The following is a 24,122-nucleotide window of genomic DNA, read 5'->3' on the forward strand; positions in this document are numbered from 1 at the left end:
TTGTAGAGGAAACAAGAGTTTAAAACCTGGCTTTAACGCACCTCAACATTCACCAAATACTTTGACTCTGGCAAGTGATTATCTGAGGAAAGCTGCTGAACCAAGGGTATTTGGGGCTGCATTTTATACTTTGTTATCCTAGAGATACCAGTATTTAAAAAATATGAACTAGAAACAAAACAAAATGCAATAACAGTTAAAAGACTTTAGAGTTTGAAAGTTTTCTGAGCAAGAAAGGAGAAAACTGATTAATAAAAAACCTGCTTTTTACTTCCACAGGAAATCTAAAGTTGATGCCAGTATCACAAAAGGCTAAAAGTGCTGACCAATAAATGTCAGCGAAATCAACACAAAATGCATCAAGAGAACCTCCCAAAGTAGTGGAGCACATGGCTCTGAATGCCTGGAAATCTCGTTTCCTCCTAAAGCCCAGATGATAAAATTCCTAGTTTAAAAAAAAAGTAGGGGAAACTGTTTTAATCAAACTAAAATAATCAAATTAACATGTCCAAACATTTGGATTCCTAAAGAAAAGTAATATGTGAATATAATACATAGGAATTGTTAGGGCTACATTTAATTGAAAGGTGAATAGGTTATTTGGGAATAGGTTATTCTGGAACCAAGAACTCTGGTTTCTCTTCATTTCCATCATTCTTTCATTCACTGACTAATATGTATGGCATTCTGAAGGATTAAAAAAAAAATGGAATCAAGCATTCAATACACCTAAGTGCTGGGGAAGTCAAAATCAAAATTTTAAAACAACTAATCCAAAGCTCTCCTGTTTTGAAACCTCCCTTAAACATTAAAAGGCATTTCCATTTCAAAATGCAAAGGTAATGATTCCCACTGAGCAACGATTATTTGGATAGAGACATGTGGTAAACATTTCCTAGGGAAATGAAGAAAGGTCAAAGGTAAAAGTCAACTGAGAAGAGCTGCAACATCTCAGCAAGTGACAAATTTAAGAAAAGCAACAGTTTAAGGGGTAAGGGACACACACAACCTCCATCCATTAGAAGCTGAGATTTAAAAGAAAAGCTGAGGCTTCTCTGGGGTGAATATCATGACATCTGTTCTCTTCTCATAATAGCAACTAAGTTGATTTAAGAAAATATTCTCTCTCTCTTTTCTAGAGCTGTTGGTTCATAATTACATGATTTCTCTTGAGCTTTGGTTTCCTTAAGATGTGTTTATTCTGCACATCTGCTCTCCCCATACCTGATTACACAAAGGTATCATAAAGAGCAAACCAACAGGTATAAAGAGACCAGCCCTCAAAACAGATCAAAGCAAACAGCCCATGGAGTCCTTTGGAAATCTTGGCTGGCAGCTCTTGTAAATAAAAGTGCTTCTAAAGCAGAAAGCATTCAACTACCGTATTTATATAGGGCGTGATTGACAGGTCAGTTATTAACTTCATAAAAACACAGGCAATGTTAACTAGCAAGAATGTTTGTTCTAGCTGTTCTATCTGAAGGAAAATGAAATCCAAGATAGAATGGCTTGCTCTCTGTTTCTTTTAAGTATTTATTTTAGAACTGTGCAGTATAAAAGAATGTTTTTTCAAGTCAGTGAACTTAAGCTATTTTGCTTACTGTTCTGGAATTTAAGTATGTTGTTATAATTCTTTAGAAAACAAATGTTACATTTACTAAAGTCAAATTCCAATGGTGCACCATGATCTTTTCAAGCCCTCAACAAATTTTTACTCTTCTGAATTACTAAAACTAAAGAAATTTACATTAATTCATCTTTCTTCCAGTAACTAACGTGTATCAAATCAGGGAATCAAAGTGCAGGCTGACTTCCTCCCAGTGCTCTGGATGCAAGCATGTGTTCCTTGAACTGCTTATGGCAACAGGTCTAAAATCTGCCAGAAGGAGAAAAGAATAAAGGGTCTGTATTTTATTAATATTATTTTGAGGGCTTATTTTTATCTATACATTCTATCATGTGTGATCACTTATTGCAATATTACAAGGCAGTATATTTTATTTTAAAAATTCTCTCAGAAAATAATGTCAGCTGCAGGTAAATATACAGTCAGGAAATCCTGTAGAAGAACTCGAGTCCACTTCTGCAAGCAATAACTTTTATCTTGAAACTTACTTAACATGGTTAGCGCCCACACCCATCCCAGTGGGTACTGACAAAAAAAAAAAAAAAGTCAGCTAACTTACAAAAATGTTTCTCCAATTTGAAAAGTGACTTCTCTAGTAGTTGTTTTGAGCAACTATATAGCAAGGAAGTCTAAAAAACTTCTATTTACCCAGTCTATGCTCTTATTCATTTATATGATGATTTTTTTAAAGTAACAAGGAAAAGGTAGAAGGAAAAGTTAGAAGGAAAAACAAGGTTTTGCTTTTTAGAATCAATCAACAAATAGATTGGAGTTACATAAAGTTGGCATTTCCTAGCCAAATAAATGCTTATGAAGTGGACTGGTGTTTATGTGCATGTTTGTTTATGTGTGTTTAATATTCTCAAGCCTCAGAGTTTTTCCATGTAAACAAAAGTTTTGTTAAATGCCTCTTGAATTAAATTTAAAAGGCTATTTGTTATCAAAATGTTTCACTCATAGTAAAGGCTGTCATCATATGAGCTGCACACTAAACACAAGAGCAAACCCCAAATCCCAGAAAAGCTATCCGTGCTCATCAGTACATTTAATGCAGCACAATCCTGATTCCTCCAGAGTTCCTACAAACAACAGTCCTTCAGAACACAGAATTCTTATGAAATAAATACTCAGTCTTAGAACATGCCCTGGCCTCCTCCACTACCCACACATCCCCGCCCCTCCTGCAGGACTATATTTTCAAACTAGAATATTTGTTTTGACAGACTTCTGCTTGCTTAATTCTCTGGCAAAGGATTTCTTGTGCACTCCTAGCCAGTAATGAATGTTTTGCCAGAAATATGCAACTCTTAGCATGACAAAAATAAGGGGGTAAAAAAACCCTTCCAGCAGAGACTTCCAGAATTGAAGATAAAAGCAGGTACACTGGATGAAGAGAATCCTTTCCCCTAACATTATAATTTCCTCTTGTTTTCCCTGCTTCACACCACTGTGAGGAAAACCTTCATTTGGCAGTTTCACATATCTTCTCTACACTATATAAAGCATGGAGAAACTATTACTCCAATCTTGCTTTCTAATTAAAGAACTACTTATCCAAATGAAAAATGTAGGTTAGCTAATCCTACTCAGGGAGTAAATCTCCAAAACAATTTCTTAATAACAGTTTATCGAGAAAATTAAAATCCATTGAATTCATTTAATCCAGTGGAACACTTACTTCTCTTTCATTATTTCTCCAGTTACATTGAAGGAACCCAACACTCAAAAACTTAACAATGCAAGATGGCTCCACCTTTCCCACTGAATTCAGAAGGCTGGGTGGGAATCACACTGTGCTCCTTGGCGAGCTTAGGGTGTGGGTGAAGCACCTCCTCCACGACTACCCTGAATCTTGAGAGGGCAAATCCACAGAATAGACTTCCTTCATGGGTGGATTCAGGCACTTTGTAACAAAATAAAACACAAATGATGGATCTTGAAACAGAAAAGCATATCCCAAACAATTTTAGATTATTGAAATGCTCGTGAGCTGACAGATCCTCTTCCTGCACACATCACTTACTTACTGATGTCTCCTGGCGTCTATCCTCACCCCTCTGGTGATCTCATTCACTCCTGGTATGGTATACCATCTCCACACAGATGACTCCTTCATCTAGCCCAGACTCCACTCACATATCTAACTGCCAAATGGATACGACCCACTACACATGCCTCAGCATCTCAAAACACAGTTGCAAAACTGAACTTGAATTCTTCCCTCAAGAATCTGTTCTTCTTTCTAAATCTTCACCTTTGCAAATGGTCCCAGAAACTATCCAAGCCAAAACTCCACTATCTTTCCTCTTCCCTGGTCCCCTCATTTTCCATCAAGTCCTGTCAAATCGACTATTATACTCTCTCTTGTAATCAATATCCCTCTCCATCCTCCTTGCCTGCCTCATTTTTTCCCCAAATCACAACTTTCTCTTCTCACCACTTGGTCCATCCAGTTTTCCAAAATGGGTTCTTTAAAACACAGTTCTTTGCAAAATATCCCACAAGAAGAATTCCATGACTCAATATTTTAAATGAGTACTCACATTAAAGTGCTCAAGAAAGCCTGAGTTGAAGATACACATTCACACCAACCCATCTATGCCACACCTGTTCTCCTGGCTCCCTTTCTCCACACAGTTTTTCTTCATCTAGCTAATCTCTACTCATCCTTCAAGCTCAGACCCTGACTCTTACAGGAAGCCTTTCTGAGAGATACCATTTATCTCCATTTCAAGCTGTTAAATTTCTTCTTGCCATCTCTATACCATACTATGGTCATGTAGTTTGGAACATATCTACTCTGCTGGATTCTGAGATGCTTAAGAGCAAAGATTTTCCACTTATGTGCCTTTTAATGCCTAGCACATTGTTGGTACACAGGAGTATGTCAATAAACCTAAATGAGCAAATGAATGCTAACATGCATTTGCTCATGCCAGACACTCTCTTAATCTCCTAACTTACTCAATCACACAAAAGCCCTATAGGTAGTTTCCCAATTCTGTACATGAAGCAACTAAAGGAGAAAAAATGGATAAGTTTCATTATTCCTCTAATATGACACTTTTTTTTTTTTTTTTTTTTATCTCCAGCAGGGTACACATGAGTAATTCTACTCAACTTCTCAGGAAAGAGGACATGATTAAACCACTGGAAAACTGCTTGGCAAAACTCTTGTTACTTTTAGAAATACTGTATATTATTGAACAAGAAAACTTTGATGTAATGGAAAAATAACTGGGTTAGGAGTCACATTTGAATTCAAACACCAGCTCTGCTTCACACTAGGTATGAGGCATGTAGCAAATTAATCATCTAAACTCCAAGTGTGTCATCTAGAATGAGGACAATAAAACTTACCATATTGGACATTCCTATTAGGAATACATAAGTATAAGAAAGCCCTCTGTAGGCTTTGTTATAAAGTTGGATATGCCAATGCTGTTTCTACCTTGAACAATATAATGGAATGATGTTTACCTCCCCATCTAGCAATACTTATGATTGATTGTATATTTCTATTTTTACTTCCCTTGACGTTAAACTAGTCCAAATAACTGGAAAAGTTTTCAAATCTGCATACTGAAAGTTAAGAAACTTTCTACTAAATTGAACCGATCAAAGCACATCTGCTTTGAGGCTTAGAGTATAAACTGGGAAATAAGAAAAACCATTGAGTATTTAATAAAAAGCTCGACAACAGTCTTAAAAATTTCAACAAAATCATGACCAGTACAACTGGCTAGACTATCTACACTGCAGAGACTGCCCACACTCTTCTGTCACTAATGGAATCTTATATAATATAGTCAATGCTCCCAGCCCTACAAACTATGAACAGCTCAGTAGATAAATCTCAATAAGCCTCCACATCAAACAGACTGGAAGAAATCAAAAGACCGCTGAGCTAAGCCAGACCAGGCTGATATTTTGGTTTATTGGTTAACTGTTATGCTTGGAAAGGCATAAAGCTTAATTGCAAGGCTTGAGGTGTATGTAAAAAATGCCTGACTTAAGTAGAAATACTGATCAGAGCATCTGTCACTAGTTAAAATACGTGGAGATCTTTACCCGGGATATTTTTTGTTATTTATATTTTAAATAATTGAAAATAGCCAGTTACATGGTGACTAAACATTAATCATTGTTTCAGCTTTTTGAGAATGCTAGGAAATCCCAGGTGTAAATGAGGGAGTAACACTGCCGTTAATCCAAGGCATGTGGAAAGTTAAAAGGGGAAAGAATCTGGTTTAGTTTATGGCTTCTTGTGGTATTAACCATAGGTTTCTCACAAATATTAATGAATACAACACTTTGAAACACTATATGGAAAAGTGAAATCCGGTGGTATAATCTGGATCTCTTAAACATTTTCTACTGAGTAACTCCAGTTGGCTGAATAAGCAACAAAAGCTAACATTTTTTTAAAGGCCCTAGGAGAAAGTTCTCCTAGTAAAGGTCTTATAAAAAGCTGAAAATGAGGTCCTCATCACTGCCTTCCTCTAATTTCCACCACTACCAAAGCTACCCAACTACACTCAAGCAGCATAGTGCATTAGGACATGTAAAAGACTTAAAATGCAATCCCTCCCCTTTAGAACCTTGTGTTCACTTGAGAGTACATAACTAATTTACAAGAAAGAGACAGTATACAGCCTCTAGGGTGGTACAGGAGAGCCCTATGGAACAAAAAAACAACAAATGCTGAGATGACAGGTATATTTGTTCAATTAAAACAATGGGCACTAAAGGAGAGTTTCCTATATACCAAGCACCAGCCTTAGGCCCTCTACAAGCTTTATCACATTTGCTCCTCACAATTCCAGAGGCAGACTCTATTGTCATTCACATTTTATGAGGATGCTGAGACAAAGAAATGGAGGCTCAGGGGACTAAGTCACTTACACCAGAAATCAAATGTAGACATGCCTATTTCTACATTCATCTTCTTTGCCTGCTCCTAGGGCAGAGCCTGAAGAAGGCAGTGTGGACTACTACAGAGCTGCAGCCCCAGAGCCTGCTCTCCGGAAAACCAGTTTTAGGAAGACGATTGGGCTGAACCCAAGGATGGAAATCAGCATAGCTTAAGAAGAAGGGAGAGGCAGGCATTTAGGAGCAGAAAAACCATGAACAAAAGCACTCAAAGTAAAAGCTTAACATTCAAAGGAACAATAGGGAGATTAGCTTGATTAGTGTGTGGGTATATGTTTGGAATGGGAGAAGGTAGTTGGCAGGAGTTTAATAAATATTTGTAAGTTTGAATAATGCGAAATAAGGTGAAAAGGGCCAGTATAAATTATAGAGGGCCTTGAAAGCAAAGCTAAAGAAAATGCAATTAACCAACAAATAACTTGAGCAAATGTTCAGCCTCCCTAGTAATAAAAGCAATGTAAATGGAAACACCAAGGTCTTTTCCTTCTCACATTCCCTGAAATTTGCATTAAAAAAATACTTATTTCTGGGGCTAGGGTTGTGGCTCAATGGTAGAGTGCTCTCCTAGCATGCATGAGGCACTGGGTTCCATCCTCAGTACCACATAAATGTAAAATAAAAATACTGTGTCCACCTAAAACTAAAAAATAAATATTTTTTTAAAATGCTTAATCTTAGTACTAGGAAGATTGCACATGCTGGTAAATGTGTTAATTGGTATCAGTTAAAAGAAACTTGGCTATTAGTTTCATGGAATATTTATATTCTTCAGTCCAGCATCTCCCTTTCAATAATCATAAAAACATGGACAGGGGCTGGGGTTATGGCTCAGTGGTAGAGTGCTCACCTCACATGTTCGAGGTCCAAGGTTCGATCCTTAGCACCACATAAAGATAAATAAATAAAATAAAGGTATTGTATCTAACTACAACTAAAAAACAAGTTTTTAAAAAAAGGACAAAGATAAAATTCATGAGAGAATATTCCTTGCATCACTATCTATAGTGGGGAAAAGTCAGATAAAATGCTCAAGATGATTGATTAAAATAAAAATAAGTCTTTTAAAAAGAAAAAAAGGCCAATTAGAGCAGTAAACTTTATACTATGTCAAATGGAAAGTGAAACGTGTGACTGGAAGTGAAATGGCACCTTTTTTTTCAAGAAAATTAATTTATTAAGAAATATGACAACATGTGGGTTGGGGTGTGGCTCAGTGGCAGAGCCCTTGCCTAGCACAAGTGAGGCCTTGGGTTCAATCCTCGGCACCACAAAAAAAGTAAATAAATAATAAAATAAAGAATTCTGAAAAAAAGGAAGAAAGAAAAGAAATATGACAATATGTAAAACCTAACAGTATAGACTGCAACAAGTCGTGTCCTGTGACCTAGAAATCACACACAGGAGACTCTACTTGCAGAAAAGAGGCTTACACATTAAAACACTTTATAAACAAAGATACACACCACTCCGTTAATTTTTTTTTAATTAGGGGGAATATAAATTATCAAACAAAAATGAAAAATGATTCCTACCAGTGAAAAAAGAAGGGTGTGTGTAGAATAACTACAAATACATTTTATAAAAACTAAATACTCATGAATAAAAAAAAAAAAGGTCCAGAAAACACAGCAAAATGACAACTGCAATTGCAATAGCCTAGGTGAAGACAATAAAACTGCCTAACTTTTCCATATTTTTCTTAATAAGCACATATTACTTTCAACATACAAAGTGAGAAGAAGAGTGAAACAGAACAGTAGGAGTGAAGTCCTGGAAACCACAGTGTCATCTTCCCCCCACCAAGGTTCTGTCCATACTTAACTACCCTTCTACGCAGTCCATTGGTTTCCTTTCTACTTGCTGACCATGTTGTGATAGCCATGGGTTGGGGGGAGGGAACTTTTCCAGAATACTAGCGCCATGCTGTTTGGACCACCTTCCACCACCAGAATCATGAGCCAAATAAATCTCTTTTCTTTATGCACTACCTAGCATCAGGTGTTCTGTTATAGCAACATGAAATGGACTAAGAAATTACATGAAATTTTTTAAATGCAAGCTATTTACAAGAATGAATTATAGCCACATCAGTGTTTATAGCAGCTCAATTCAAAATAGCTAAGCTATGGAACCAACCTAGGTACCTTTCAACAGATGAATGGATAAAGAAAATGTGGTATATATAGATAATGGAATGTTAGTCAGCCATAAAGAAGAGTGAAATTATGGCATTAGCTGGTAAATAGATGGAACTGGAGAATGTCGTGCTAAGTGAAATAAGCTAGTCCCCCAAAAAACCAATGGTTGAATGTTATCTCTGATACATGGATGCTAATACACAGTGAGGGAAAGTGGAGAGGAGAAGAATAGAAGTTCAATCGGATTAGATAAAGAAGAATGAAGAGAAGGGAGTGGGGAGGGGAATAAGAAAGACAGTAGAATGAATTGAGCATAACTTTCCTATGTTCATATGTGAATACATGACCAGTATAATTCCACATCATGTACAACCACAAGAATGGGATCCTAATTACAATAAGCTATACTCCATGTATGTATAGTGTTAAAATATACTCTACTGTCATATAAAAAGAATAAATAAAAAAATTTAAAAAGAATGAATTATACAGAACCATATATCTAGACACTTGTACTATTTCATATTTCTTTACAACTACATGTAGGAAATATGTAAAGGAAATAAATTTTTATATTAGGCTAAAATATATTTATTATCTTCCTATATTTAAATCACTGTTCCTAATGAAAACATTTTCAATGCTTTTGAGATGACCTTGAACAGTGTAGTAGCAGACATCAATGTAGTAACATACACTGCTTAATTAACACTCTTTCCCCCACCTTGTCCTTCCTTTTAATGGAACTTGACTTTGGGAATTTACCATTCTCAGACTAGTCATGTGCTTCAGGAAGAGCTAACATATATTCCAGGCCCAACTGAAGAACCCTGATTTGTCTAAACTAATTATGGCAGATCTATTTCCCCCACCCGGGTTAAGTTGGGACATGTTAAAAATTAACTTTGGTCAATAATATGTGAATAAAAACTTGTAGGATGTGGAGGTGGGGACATAGAAACACACACAGGAGGAGGTGTCATTGTTTTCAAAAAGAAATGAGACACAAGGCTTCTAAATATGGTGTTTCAACTCTAACATCTGGAAGATGGCTCCAACATCTATATAATGGCAGCCATCTTGTAACCATCCAGAAAGCCCCCTGGGTCCATGCCTTCACGTCTAGGAAGGCACAATAGAAATACAGAGAAAACCTTGGTGTTTAATGATGCTTCAACCTGAAAGAAATAAATCCCCCTTAAAACTTCCTGGTTACATATGTAATAACTTTTCCCTGTTTAAATTCTGATTTGGGTTTCTTATTAGTTGCACCCAAAGGCATTCTAACTACTATTAAGTCTGAACTATTTCAAACTTACATTTAAATATTAAAAAATGGAGCTATTATTTGAGGGATGAAAAATGACAAGGACAAGAGTATGCTACTTAATTTTTTTTAACCACATAAATATAAAATAAAGACATCAATGTAGTAACATACATTGTGTCCACCTATAGCTTCTTAATTTTTTACTAGGACATCTAGCCCAAGGTACAGAACTCAGTACTCCTAGTGAATCCTAAAACCTATTATATTTCAAAGGTGTTTACTACTCTATTCCCCCCTCACTACTTGCCTGCCCTCCTTCCTCACTTACAAGCAAACACATAAGTACACATACCACAGTCTGACAGATTAGGTCCTCAGCCTGCTGACCAGTTCATCATCCAGACTGGCGGTACTACTTTCCCCACATCATGACTTTAGGAAAATGGAAAGTATCTTCTTCTAATAATGGTAAAGACAAACACCAAAAAAGTAATATACTGCCCATGACAGGCTCTGTGTACTGGTGAATAAATGCTCTGTACATGAAAATAATTTATGTTCCAGTCCTGCCACTTTCCGGCTACATGACAGCAGGCAAATAACTAAAATTCACTCCCTGTCGTTTTACTCCATTGTGAGGTGAAGATGATATTACTCACCTTGCAAGGATCTCGTGAAGATTAAATTAGACACACATAAAAAATTTTATTGATCATATTTTATCAAAAATAGTTTTGTGTGTAACAACAATAGTTAGAAATTTCTGGAATTTCAAAACTATACGTTACTAAAATCAATAGTTACTAGGACTGAATTCTGAACAAATTATAAATGTCATCTTAAGTTCTAAGGAAACCATTCCCTCTGGCCTTAAGTTCTTTGACTCCATTTTCTCATTTGGAAAACAGCTCTGTGGTGTTTCTCTACAGGTAGTGAATGGGCAACAAATACAGCTTGTAAACTTCCTGATAAATGAATACTCTATCTCATAGCCCTGGAAGCAATCCTGACGTCTTAAATTATGTAATCCTGTATTACATTATATTAGTCTGGCTCATATAAAATGTAAGCTACAAAAATACCAAAGCTAAGAAAAAATATTTACTCATGCTTTTACTAAGATGCAGAAAGAGGATGCATGCATTGCCAAGATTCCATAGAACAAGCTCAAACGAGAGCAACAATGCCTCAGTTATTAGAGAGGGCAATGGCCTGAAGCAGTCCTTAGGAACAAAGATTACTTGGTCAATATTTAAGCATACAATGAGTAATTCCCACTTCAAGTTCATGAACATATTTCTTTTCAAGAACTTCTTTTTGGTTACAAATTTCATTTGTGGTTTTCCTACCTATAATCCATGAACCTATGAATGAACAAAACGTTGAAACATGAAACTCTCCAGTAAACAAAAATGTCAGTACAGACTTAATTCTGACTAGACCATCTCAACAAGGTTACACAAGATTTGTACTTTACTTCTCAGTCTCCAAAAATACTCATTTATCTACCCTGGCTAAAGCAACAGATTGAATGTTCTACAAAGATCTGTGGTAAATGCATGATGACACCTCCAGACTATATCAAATCATGGGGCTCTTAACTTTAAATCATGATTATTTAAAATCCTCTGACAAGTGCCTCTTTGGGAGAATGAACCTCATATTCCACATTAGAATCATTTAAATTCAAATGAATATTATTGTTGCTAATAGAAACTTCATTTCTAAATATTTTTTCAAATGTTCTAGTCATGCTATAAGCTAAAAATAACCATTAAATTATATTAATGTTAGCTTTGTGATCTTGAGCAAATCACTTAATTTTCTGCACCTTAATTTTCTTATCTGTAAAATGAAAATGGGATTGGGTGACTTTTTAGGTCCTTTAGAAAATAAAAACAAATAATAATTGCTATCATTTATGTCATTTTAATTAAAGATCTGAAAAATGTAACCAAAGATTCTGTAAAACATTAAGTCTAAAAGAAATTGAACCACAGCCAAGAATTTTTGTAAACCTCAAATCCTCTCTCGATAGCACCAACAATTGAGTTTTACAGAGTCAACTATGAAAAAGGTAAATTTCTCATTAGTAAAACTGATAACGTCCTGGGCTAATTTAATTCATTCCCTACTTGCCAACCAGAAAAGTATGATTTTTACCTTTCTGGTTTGACAGCATAATGTTAGAAACTTTAAGGCATACTCTTGCCTCATCTCTTATATACATGAAAACAGTGGGGCTCTCTTAAAAAAAGAATACTTATGGGCATTTTCATCCATAGCCTACCTGCCTGCCCCTCTATCGGGTATATTGTATTTTCTCTTGCCTTTGTCTTACTTGCAATAAACTGCTCTAATAACCTCCCCACCAAAAACACAAAATTCACGAATGAAAAAACTACATAATTCATATTGTCTTCCAACACCCACAGAAAGGGTCTTAGAATCAACTCAAGCAAACTTTGCCCCTGCACCCTGCCCCCACTAAAATCAACATACCATATTAAAAATGTGTGATTATTGATCCACTTTCAGACTTTGAATGAATGAATGAAGTGGCTTGTCTCCCACAGTTAGGACAATGTAAAATCTAAAGACATACACCAAAAAAGTAATATACTACTCATGACAGGCTCTGGGTACTGATAAATAAGTGCCCTGTACATGAAAATAATTTGTGTTCTAGTCCTGCCACTTTCTGGCTATACGACAGCGGGCAAATAACTAAAATTCACTCCCTGTGGTTTTACTCCACTGTAAGGTGATGATGATATTATTCACCTTGCAGGGATCTCGTGGAGGTTAAATTAGACACATAAAAATGGCCCGGCACACGCCAACCATGGAACAGGCAAAAGACACTAAAAGACATGCCACCTGCCTTACAAAACTTCTCCCTTCCCTCAACGTAAGTTGAACAGAATCCAATGCAACAGATAGCTGCTATATTTTTCACTGGGCTGTCAGTTCCCCTTAGGCATAGAATATTTCTGATTCATCTCTGCATGCTAGTACCTAGCAGAGTGCCTGGCTGAGAGTGAAAACATAATGAACGTTTGTTCAATGGAGAAAATGAGAATTCTTTGGGTCTGAAGATGTTAATATTATCCCAGCCCCAGTGAAAGAAAATTCCAATTTTCAGTTTGGCCAAATAAGTGTTTACTACAAGCTTCTATGTAGTTCAAAGCAAATAAGCTATTCTGAATTCTAATAATTACATTCTCTAAAATATAAAAAACTCAATTGCTCTAAAGCTCTCAATTTTAGTTTTGAAAAACCAATTCTTTCCTAAACAATGGAGTGGGTAACCACAGAAACTTGTGGAATCTCTTTTCCTAGAAAACACGAGGAACAGGAAAGAAGCCAGTCAGTCTGGAAATGGCTTCAAAATCTGCTGATAAGCAAGAAGTTGGGCTGAGTTAGATGCCCCTTGAAGGGTTCCTCCAGACCTATGCCACTAAGAAAAATAATTCCAATAATTCTGTCATTTATGTCCAAGAAAATAAAATAAATCTAACATCTCCCAATACAGTCATTGGAAATTATTTTATTTGGATCTAGTGATGCTTTTACAAACCCATTTTCTTCTTAAATTATACTAAACTATACTAAGCTCTTAATTTGAATATGAGCTCTCCTTAATAATACAGAATAGAGATTGCACTTAACATAGTAAACAAAATTATTTATTCATTTCTCTTTTTCAGTCTATTTCATGACCTTAAATCTACTCATCCCCAAAGCCTTATAAGAAATACTATTTCCTCCAAAATACATCACTTTATTTTTTCCATTTACAGATGTCCAAGGCATTATTACCCATATCACATTGTGCAGGTGATTAGTATATGATATCTTCTATTCTCATCTGATTCACAAGTAACAACTTATTTCTCCCCAGCTGAATTGTAAGCTCAAAAGCCCAAGTTTTGGAGCCCTCATGTTTAAACTGAATTCAAGGTAGATACTTATTCATCATTAAGTTCTTATTGGCTCACAGGTTGAGTTTAAGCAAAAGGAAAATGCAAAAGCTATACTATTTAACTCTGCACACTGAGCACCCATATGTAGTTTTGGCAAAGCAGACACTCCACAAAGTCAAAAACAAAGCTTCTCAGACTACTATATATTGGCACTTGCCACTTAGCTGCAACTAACATAGTTGAAGGTTAAGACACACATGGGACCCAGAGTTAAAGATGCAATTGGTTTAGCTGCTACCCTGTAAAGAATGAGCAGCTATCAAGGACAGTCCATTCACATACAGATGGCAGCTACTATAGAAAAGCAGAAAGCACAGCACCTTCCCCAGAAAACAGGGCTGTACATGTTCCGATTTTACATGGAATCCATTATTCATTCTGTCAGACCAAGTCAGTTAAATGGCAACAAACAGAAAGGAAAGGAGTGTTAGAAAATTACAGTGTAATAACATGACTGTAAAACTTGTATTTTCTCATTGTTCATAATCCAAAGAACACATCTAGACCAAGACCAATGGGCTCAAAAGCTCAATCTTAAGTGCATTCCACACACTCATACAGAGAGGCAGATCCCTGCTCCTTTCTCCACATATTAAATGAAAACTTCTTGTCCCTACTATGTGGCAGGTACTGTCTGAGGCATTGGCACTTTATCAAACATGCAATTCTAGTAACATTATATAAAGTCTGAGCTTCATATTTTAGAGGGAAGAGACCTCAGGCCTGGCCCAACCTCTTATTTGACCTCTTATCTTGAGTTTCTTCTCAAGGCATAGAGAGGATAACCTCGTTGGTTATTGTGGCTTTATGAGAACAAAGACAGGAGTAGAAAACAAACTTTTTATCCCCCCCCCCAGTAATAAAATTTACTTTTTCTAATAAGCAAGTATTTCTATATGCTTCCTACACACCAGACAGTATACAAGGTACCAGATACACAGGATTCTGACCCTGGTGCTGTCCTCAAAAGGCACAGTCTAACAGCAAGGCAACAGACAGAAACAGCAAACCATATCTCTAATTGTTTAGGACTTCAATTTTAAAAAATTAATAATAAAGTTATAATAGTTTGTTGTAGACTCTTAATAACCCCATGAAGATAAAATCTAGATCTTACTATTCCTGTCATATAGATTGAGAAACTGAAGGATGGAGTGAATAAGGGACTCTACTAAGGTCATCTCCAGTGGCAGCAAAATGCCTAGAAACCAAGTTTATTTACTCCAAGATAGACATTCTTTTCACACTAGATGGCAAAAAAGCAGATGTTCTTTTTATGTTCAGTTCCTTTTTGACCAAGAGCACACGTTTGCAAGACTGCATGCAGAACAATCTGTGGTTGTGAAAGCAAATTTAACTGGCCTGTGAGGTGTCATCAGCTGAGGTTAGTTATTTGATGGCTGAGTAACCACCCAACAAGACATTGTAAGTAGCATTCTTAAAGTGCCCTTTATATATACAAAGAATAGATGGAAACGGTCCTATCCTTTGGGGAATTAATATGTAGAGAATGGGCATATAAATATTTCAACAAAAAGTGACATAATTAAATAAACTACAAAAGTAGAATAATCACAAACAATTGCAAATTTAACAAACTAAATGTTTTGCAGAACTTATCTAAAGAGACCTGCCAAGAAACTGATAATTCAAGGGTTAAATAGAAAAGAGAAGCCTGTATAGGAGATGACACATGCCAGTCTTCAGATTATTGAAATACAGGCTCTTACTAAAAAATTTTCACCACACTTAAGTAAAATATCAACTTCCAAATTCATTTCACTTTCCACCATTAGTCAAAATAATTATACAAATATTCCATTTCCCTTCTTCTAGGAAAGTTATTAATTTTGTAATCTTCTCTATTCAAAAGAAATGAATTTCCATCAGTGTGACTTTAGCTAAAAGAGTAAAACTGTGTGATCTCATCGCCCTTTTATTCTTCTATCCTCTTTCAGTTGCAACCTAAATGAAATTAATGATCATTTTTCTCTGGTGCACAGTAAAATTTATATACACATTCAAGAAGAGCAATTTTAACATTAACTTTAATTGTTATTTAATATCATATTTTATTCATACTACTAACCATCATTATGGTCTCATAAAAAGATACAACTATTTTAAACTTAAGCACACTGTAGAATTATTAACAAATTAGACAAAGTTAAAGAGAAACAAATACTAGTAATTTTCAGTTAATGACAGGAAAAATTACTTTAAGAACGAGCTAAAGGGGCTGGTGTCATGGCTTGGTGGTAGAGCACTTGTGTGAGACACTGAGTTCAATCCTCAGCACCACCTAAAAATAAATAAATAAAGGTATTGTGCCAATCTACAACTAAAAATATATTTTTTTAAAAAAGAACAGGCTAAGAAGTAAAAATTATAATCATGCTACCAAAGTAGTAATATTTATTTTAAAAATACAACTCAGGGGAGAAAAAAAAAATCTCTTAGTATTCCTGCATTTACTCAGGGGATTCAAACTTAGAGCCAGTTACCTTTCTTTGAAATATTTGGTGAATTTCACAGGCTGATAAGTAGCAATTTAAGGGACAATTCACAGCAGGTTTCACTAGAATTACCACAAGCATATCAAAAAATTATTTCATCATATCTTTTAGTCCTTAAAACTTAATTTCATCACAAAAAGACATATTTTAATAAATACCAGTTTAAAATCTAAATTTGAAGCAAAAGCATAGTAACTTGTTTAGGGAAGAGAGAAGCTGGGCCTGAATTCATGTTTAGGTCCTCAAGACAATGACCTGTATGTCAAATTGTATTCTAAAAGTTTAAGGGAGTAATTAAACATGCAGCGACAGTGACATCTAGTGTTAACAGCTGCAAGCCAACTACACTACTATTAAATCCTCAAATGTTGAAGAACTATCCAAAGCTTCTCTTTAAGAACAAACAGAACTTGTGCATTGTATTAAAAAATAATAATAACAAAAATGGTTCCATAGATTTCCTTCCAGACATTAAAAAGCCTTACTGAAAAAAATAGAGTAAATTAAAGACCAAAAAGTAAACGCATTATTTATTTCACACAGTTAACCTCTCCAACTTTCTCCCTTCGTTTAGGAGAGTAATGAATGCACAGGTAGTCTGGAAGGTGTTCTGATAAGAGTTTCACAATCTTTTAAACTTTTGCCTATATGATTAAAGATACTGCACAGATAGTAAATACTTGATAACACATCAGGAAAAAAGAATGTAGGACATTTCAGGAATACTTGAAGAAGACACAAAGAAAAAAGAATAGTTACTGCAGTGAGAAACAAGTCTATATTTCGGCCCTGGCTTCCTTGCTTTATATTTGTTGCTTTGAAAGGTCAACTTTGTAATCAGTTGATATTTTTGCCCAAGGTTTTAGAATTTGGCAGCACAGGTTAATTCATTATACCATTTTTATAGTTTTATGCTACAGATGAATCTGTAAAAGTAAGCAAAATTTCACCAATTATTTTTGGCCAGGACAATTTTGTGTAAAAAGAAAAGTTAGCATTAGATGAAGCTTACTTACCTATTTGTTTTGGAAAGTTCATCCTTTCCCCTTTTAACTCCAAAAATTCTTGTGATCAAGGAACTAAAGAGAAGAGTGGATGAATTTCTCACCTATTATAAAAATAAACACACAATATGGGTCAAGGAATATTTATGGCATGAAATCAACATGTATAATGGTCAACTAGGTATTCCAATCATTATACCATTGGCTAGTGTAGGACTAAAGAAAACATGGTTTGTTTTCACAAAATGAGACAACAACAACAAAAAAAAAACTTAATAGTAATTGACTCAATGACCTCTTAAATTAAGCCCTAACTCCAACCACACAATATAGTTTTTTCCTATTCTAATATTATCAATTGATTTCATTATGTCCTTGAATTGAATCATCAAACAGTACTTTAAGAAAAAAAAACTATTTTTTCATATCCTTCCTGACAATGATTATTCTAGACCTCAACTCTTTTCACTTATTTTTCTGTACTTACCTACCTGTGAGAAAATACTTGTAAGACTTAATTTCAAAGAATCCATGTAATAAATAGTCAAGAAAATACTTAATATTCCAAATGCCATTAACTTCACAATGCCAATAATATAACCAAGGGATATTAACCCTAAAATTATATGATAGAACTGATTAATAAAAACAAGAAGCAAGAATTAATGTTAATAAACTTGAATCATTTCTCCAAGACACTACAGAGTATATGTTTTCCAAGCCAATGCATCAAGATACTTTGGAATTCCATGACAATGTCTTGAATATTCTAGCATTATTGGTCTTCCTCAATCACCTTGCCAAATCAGAGTAGAGAGGTTTAAGTATGTACTGCCTTCCTTATGGTGTGCAAGGCAATATACCAGCACCACAGAGAATATCTAGAAATAGAAGACACACAATTGCTGCCATCATAGAGCTTATTTTCTAATTAGGAAAGTGATCATATGGTATGTTAAGTAGCAATACAAGCAGAAAAGTCATTAAAAATAATAATGCAGGCTGGAGCCATAGCTCAGTGGTAGAGCCCTTGCCTCGCACATGTGAGGCACTGGGTTTGATCCTCAGCACCACACAAAAATAAATTAATAAACAAAAATTTTTTTAAAAAAAGTAATAACTCGAGATTTAGAAAACTGCTTCCTGAAACCATTGCATAAGGGTCACAAACTCAAACGCCCAGAAGAAGCAGGGAGCAACAGAGGCAGCAGTGGACTGTGTCTAATGTAGTCCCTGCTCAGCTTCAGCTGACTAGCTGCCATGAAGGAATGCAAGCCTAATGTTGCCAGATCTTCTGCTTTTTTAACAGAAGCCAGAAACCTGATTTTTATGTGAAATCTCACTATTTTGAAATGTTGGCAACAAATTAAAGAAAAGGGGTGGTGGAAAAATGACCATAGAGTCCAAATAAAATTCATACCAAAATTGCAATGAAACCCTAATCTTGGACAGATCCACTTAGGTCCATTCAATAGTCAGCAAACATTAATGGAGTCCCTACTACATGCCCTGCCTAATATGCTAAACTGTAACAAATAGATCCATCCTGTCACTATCAGTATCACCTCTGCCTAGCTCAGGTCTTGATTATCTTACCCAGTCTCAGAAGGCTTGGTAAGGACATTTAGGACACCATTACCTCTCTCAAATCATAACAATGATAAAACACAAAAAGAAAGGTAAAAAGTAGGGCTCAGTGATAGAGTGCTTGCCCAGCACCACAAGTAATAACAAAAAAATAAACAAAACACAACAGAAACACAAATTCCATTTTGCCCTAAACCAAACTCTCTGACAAAGGCTGCCAGATGCACTAAAGTTAAACATCTGGAGATGTTGAAAATACACACTTTAAACAAAACCATAGGGGCCTGTATCACAAAGTGAACAGGCACGACCCAGAAATAAAATTTTTTTTTTTTAATCAATAGACTGAAGGCAGGAGACAGATAATGCATTTTAGTAATATTAATATGGACAAATGGAGCCGGGCGCAGTGACACACGCCTGTAATTCCAGCAACTCAGGAGGCTGAGGCAGGGGGACCACAAGTTCAAAGCCAGCCTCAGCAACTTACTGAGGCCTGAGTAGCTTAGTAAGACCCTGTCTTTAAATTAAAAAAAAAAAAAAAAAAAGATGAACCAATGGGTACCAATACTATCAGATTGATCCATCCTGCATGGGCTGAATGTTTGTGCCCTCTTCCCCAAATACATATGTAGAAATCCTAATCTTCAAAGTGATGGCATTGGGAGGTGGGGTACTTAGGATATGATTAGGTTATGAAATCTTTACCCTTATAAATGGGATATTAAATGCTCATATTAAAGAGACCAGGAGAGAGAGAGAGAGAGAGAGAGAGAAACCCATTGCCCCTTTTAACCTTTTACAAGTTAAGGCACCTTCTATGAACCAAAAAGCAGGCCCTCATCAGACATTGAATCTGCTGGCACATTGATCTTGGATTTCCCAGCCTCCAGAACTATGAGAAATAAATTTTTGCTGCTTATAAGTCACCCATTCTGTGGCATTTTGTTATAGCAGCTCAAACAGACCAAGACATCCATTATAAAATTCCCCCATTTAGTAGCCAATGATGATCAATACCTATTCTGATACATGTAGCAAAATGGTGATACTCTATCAGGACTTCTGCATTAATTACTTAACATTTCCAGAAAAACTTTTTAAAAACTTTCCCTAATCATCTATTTGGTTACCATGTTCACTCAATACAGAATTATTTGCATGTATTAACCAATTTTCCATTCAGGGCAGAGCAAACCTACGAAAGCAATCAATTGATGATACTTGGTTTTAATATTTTAAAAATGACTTTCCCTTCTTTGAGATACAATACACATACTGTAAAATTCACCATTTTGAAGTATACAAGTCAGTGGTTTTTACTATATTTCTAAAGTGGGAGACTATCACCACTAAATCAACAATATTTTCATAGCCCCAAAATGAAACCCTGCACACATTAGTCATCATTTTCCCTCCACCCATAGTAGGAAAGCACTGATCTATTTCTGTCTCTAAAAATTTGCCTATTCCAGACATTTCATATACATAGGATCATGAAACAGGTGGCCTTTTATGTAAGCCTTCTTTCGCTCAGCACAATATCCTCAAGATTCACCCATATTCTAGCATTTTTTGGTATGTTCTTCCTTTTTATGGTAAATAATATCCCATAATAGAGATATATCACATTTTTAAAATCTGTTGAGCATTTGATGGACATTTGGCTTATTTCCCATTTTTTTGGCTATTATGGATAATGCTACTGAAAACATTTGTGCACAAGTTTTTGTATAAACCTGTTTTCATTTCTCTTAGGTATACATCCAGAAGTAGTATGGTAAATTATTACAGTAACTCTGCTTGTAGGAACTGCCAAAATGGTGGTACCATTTTATATTCTCATTAGCAATATATTAGGGCTTCAATTTCACCAATTCTGTGATTCTGCACATCCTCCTCAATACTTTTATTGTCCATCGTTTTAATCTTAGTGAGTACAAAATGGTATCTCATTGTGGCTATGATTTGCATTCCCTAATGACGCTAAACATCTTTTTATGTACTTATTGACTATCTGTATATCTTCTTTGGGGAAATATATTCAAATGAATTGTCCATTTTTTAATTGGGTTGTCTTTTATTATTATTGAGTTCTAAGAGTTTTCTATATATTCTTAATTTTGATCAAGTCTAATTTACCTATATTTTTCTTCTGTTTCTTGTACCTTAGGTGTTGTATCTAAGACACTGTTAACCCACTCCAAGGTACAAAAACTTACACGAGTTTTCTTCTAAAATTTTTATAGCTCTTACATTTAGATTTTTGATCCATTTTTAGTTCCTCAAACATGAAATTCATTCTCTTGCATTATAGCTATCTAGTGGTACTAGTACTATTGGTTGAAAGAACTATTCTTTCTCCATTGATCTTTGAGCACTATTTTTAAAATTTTGAGTGGAGATTTATTTCTGGACAATCAATCCTATTCCGTGATTTATATGTCTATCCTTATGTCGAATCCATAATCAAATTTACTACTGCTTAGTAGTAATTTTTGAAATTGGGGCCTATGAGCCCTTTGACTTTGTTCTTTTTCAAGATTGTTTTGTCTAGTATGGGACCCTTGCATTTTTTTTAACATATTTTAGGACCAACATATTAATTTATGCCAAAAAATATTCAGATGGAATTTTAACAGAAATTATGTTGAATCTGTAGATCAATTTGGGGAGTATTACTGTCTTAATGATAGAATGTCTTTCAATAATGAACACGGGATATCTGGTCCTCTTGCATTTCTCTGAATAATGTTTTCAAATTTTCAGTGTGAAATGTTGCACTTTTTCTGTTAAATTAATTTCCTTTAAAAAATATTTTTATTAGTTATTGATGGGCCTTTATTTATTTGTTTATATGTGGTGCTGAGAATAGAACCCAGTTTCTCACACATGCTGGGCAAGCACTCTACCACTGAGCCACAACCCCAGCTTCATCTTCTGTTAAATTTATTTCTAAAGTATTTTATTCTTCTTTATATTTTTATTAGTGCATTATAGTTATACATAATAGTGGTATTCTTTGTGACATGTACATACATGCATATATTTTAATTTACTCCATTTCATTCTCTAGACTTCCCCTTTCCCTTTCCCTCCCTTCCTCCTTTCCTGAATCCCCTTTCTCTACTGATCTTTCTTCTATTTATTTTATTACCTTTATTTATTTTTTAATAGGTGCATTATAATTATACATAAAAGTGTAATTCATTGTGATATGCATACAGCACATGGCATAATTTAGTCCATTTCATCTCCCAATACCTTCCTCTTCCTCCACTCCACCCTGCCCTTCAATGACCTTCCTCTATTATACTATTCTCCCTTCTGTTTTCATGAGATTCCCTTTTATTATTCCTTATTTCTCTTCGCTTCCACACAGGAGAGAAAAGATTTGACCCTTGTCTCCCTGAGTCTGGCTTATTCATTTAGCATGTTGTTCTCTAGTTCTATCCATTTATCAGCAAATGATATAATTTCATTCTTCTTGATGGCTGAGTAGAACTCCATTGTGTACATATACCATACATTTTCTTCACCTCACTGAACTTGTTTATTAGCTCTAATTTATGTGAGTGTGTTCCTTAGGATTTTCTACATAAAAGATCATGGCATCAGAAAATAAAAACAGTTACACCTTCCTTTATTACATCTTATTTTTGCCTGATTGCCCTAGTTAGGAGTTCCAATGTAATGCTGAACATAAGTGGCAAGAGTGTATACCCTTGACCTTTTACTGATCTTAAGGGAGAGCTTTCAGTTTTTCACCAGTAAGTATATGCTATGTTTTCCACTGCTATTCTTGATCAGGTTGATTCCTAGTTGATTCCTAGTTCATTAAGTGCTTTTAATCATGAAATCGAATTAGATTATTGTCAAATGCTTTTTCTACATCTGCTTAAACATCATTTAATTTTTGCCCTTTATTCATTACATGTTACATTAGCTGATTTCCTATGCTGAGATGTATACTGTTTTAAAACTGTAGAAGTTAAAAAACAAGACCACTAAACAGTTATTATAAAGGGTCAGTTGGTCCCATTGTTTTTGAGACTGTGGCAAGGCAAAACATCATGGCAGGGAGCATGTAGTAGAGCACAGCTGTTTACCTCATGGGAGTCAGAAAGCAAAAGAAAAGAGAGGAGGGTTGTAGGTCCCAACAGGATTTTCAAGAGCATGCCTCCATGACCTAACTTCCTCCCACTAGGCCCCACCTCCCAAAGGTTCTACTACTTCCCAATAGTACCACAGGATGGTGATCAAGCCTTTCACACATGGGCCTCTGGGGAAAATCTTAGATCCAAACTATAGCAACAGTAATAGAATAAAAGCAAATTCCTTTTGGGAAAAATGAATGAAGGAGTATGCAAGTTAAAAAAAGATTAAAGACAGAATTAGTGGTAAAGTTGAAAATGCAGAAATTAGAACAACTGTCAAATAATTCTACCTATAAACAATCCTTTTTATCAGGGAAACATCAGAATACTTCCTGCTCTCTACCTCCTTCTCCACTGAGTCTCCAACATATGGTTGGTAGGGACTTGGTTGTCAGCTGCAAAGTGACAACTGTTACCAAAGTATTTCTCTTCTATTCATTGAATAGATAATTTTTTTTCTTTCTTTCGTGGCATAAGAAAGCTTCTATACATAGACTTATATAAGAGATAGAAGAATTTATTAGCTCTAATTTATTAGAAAATTAGGTTACACCAGGTTGTATGCATGTGTACAAGCACATATGTACACTCATTTTTTATTACATAACATATAAACTCCCTTAACAAATATTCAAAAATATGAAAGGGGAGCCCACCCTGTGCAATTGCTATGTAACATGATCACTGACACACCATACACCCCTAGTAGGCAGTCAAGGATAGGATCAAGATACAACATTTTAATATTCTGTCCAGGGTATGTGATACAGGTTTATAGCAGAAAGAGACATTTTTTGAAAAAAAATTAAATGAGATTTGAGTTCTAAGCCATGTGACTTTGAAGAAATCCTACACCTATAATCCAGAAAAACCATGCCGGATTTTCTGGGCTTCTAAGGAGAAGA

The 24,122-nt window shown here is 35.2% G+C and overlaps 1 protein-coding gene across 1 annotated transcript in view; it reads right to left on the minus strand.

Annotated features, from left to right (window-relative positions):
* Positions 1-24,122, minus strand: part of Thada (THADA armadillo repeat containing) — a 310,445-nt gene that overhangs the window by 199,588 nt on the left and 86,735 nt on the right. The window contains exon 26 of the mRNA XM_027934275.2: positions 17,486-17,577. Within this exon, the coding sequence (XP_027790076.2) occupies positions 17,486-17,577 (92 nt within the window). The remainder of the gene's footprint in view (positions 1-17,485; positions 17,578-24,122) is intronic.

This window comes from Marmota flaviventris, chromosome 14, assembly GCF_047511675.1.
Source record: "Marmota flaviventris isolate mMarFla1 chromosome 14, mMarFla1.hap1, whole genome shotgun sequence".
NCBI lineage: Eukaryota > Metazoa > Chordata > Mammalia > Rodentia > Sciuridae > Marmota > Marmota flaviventris.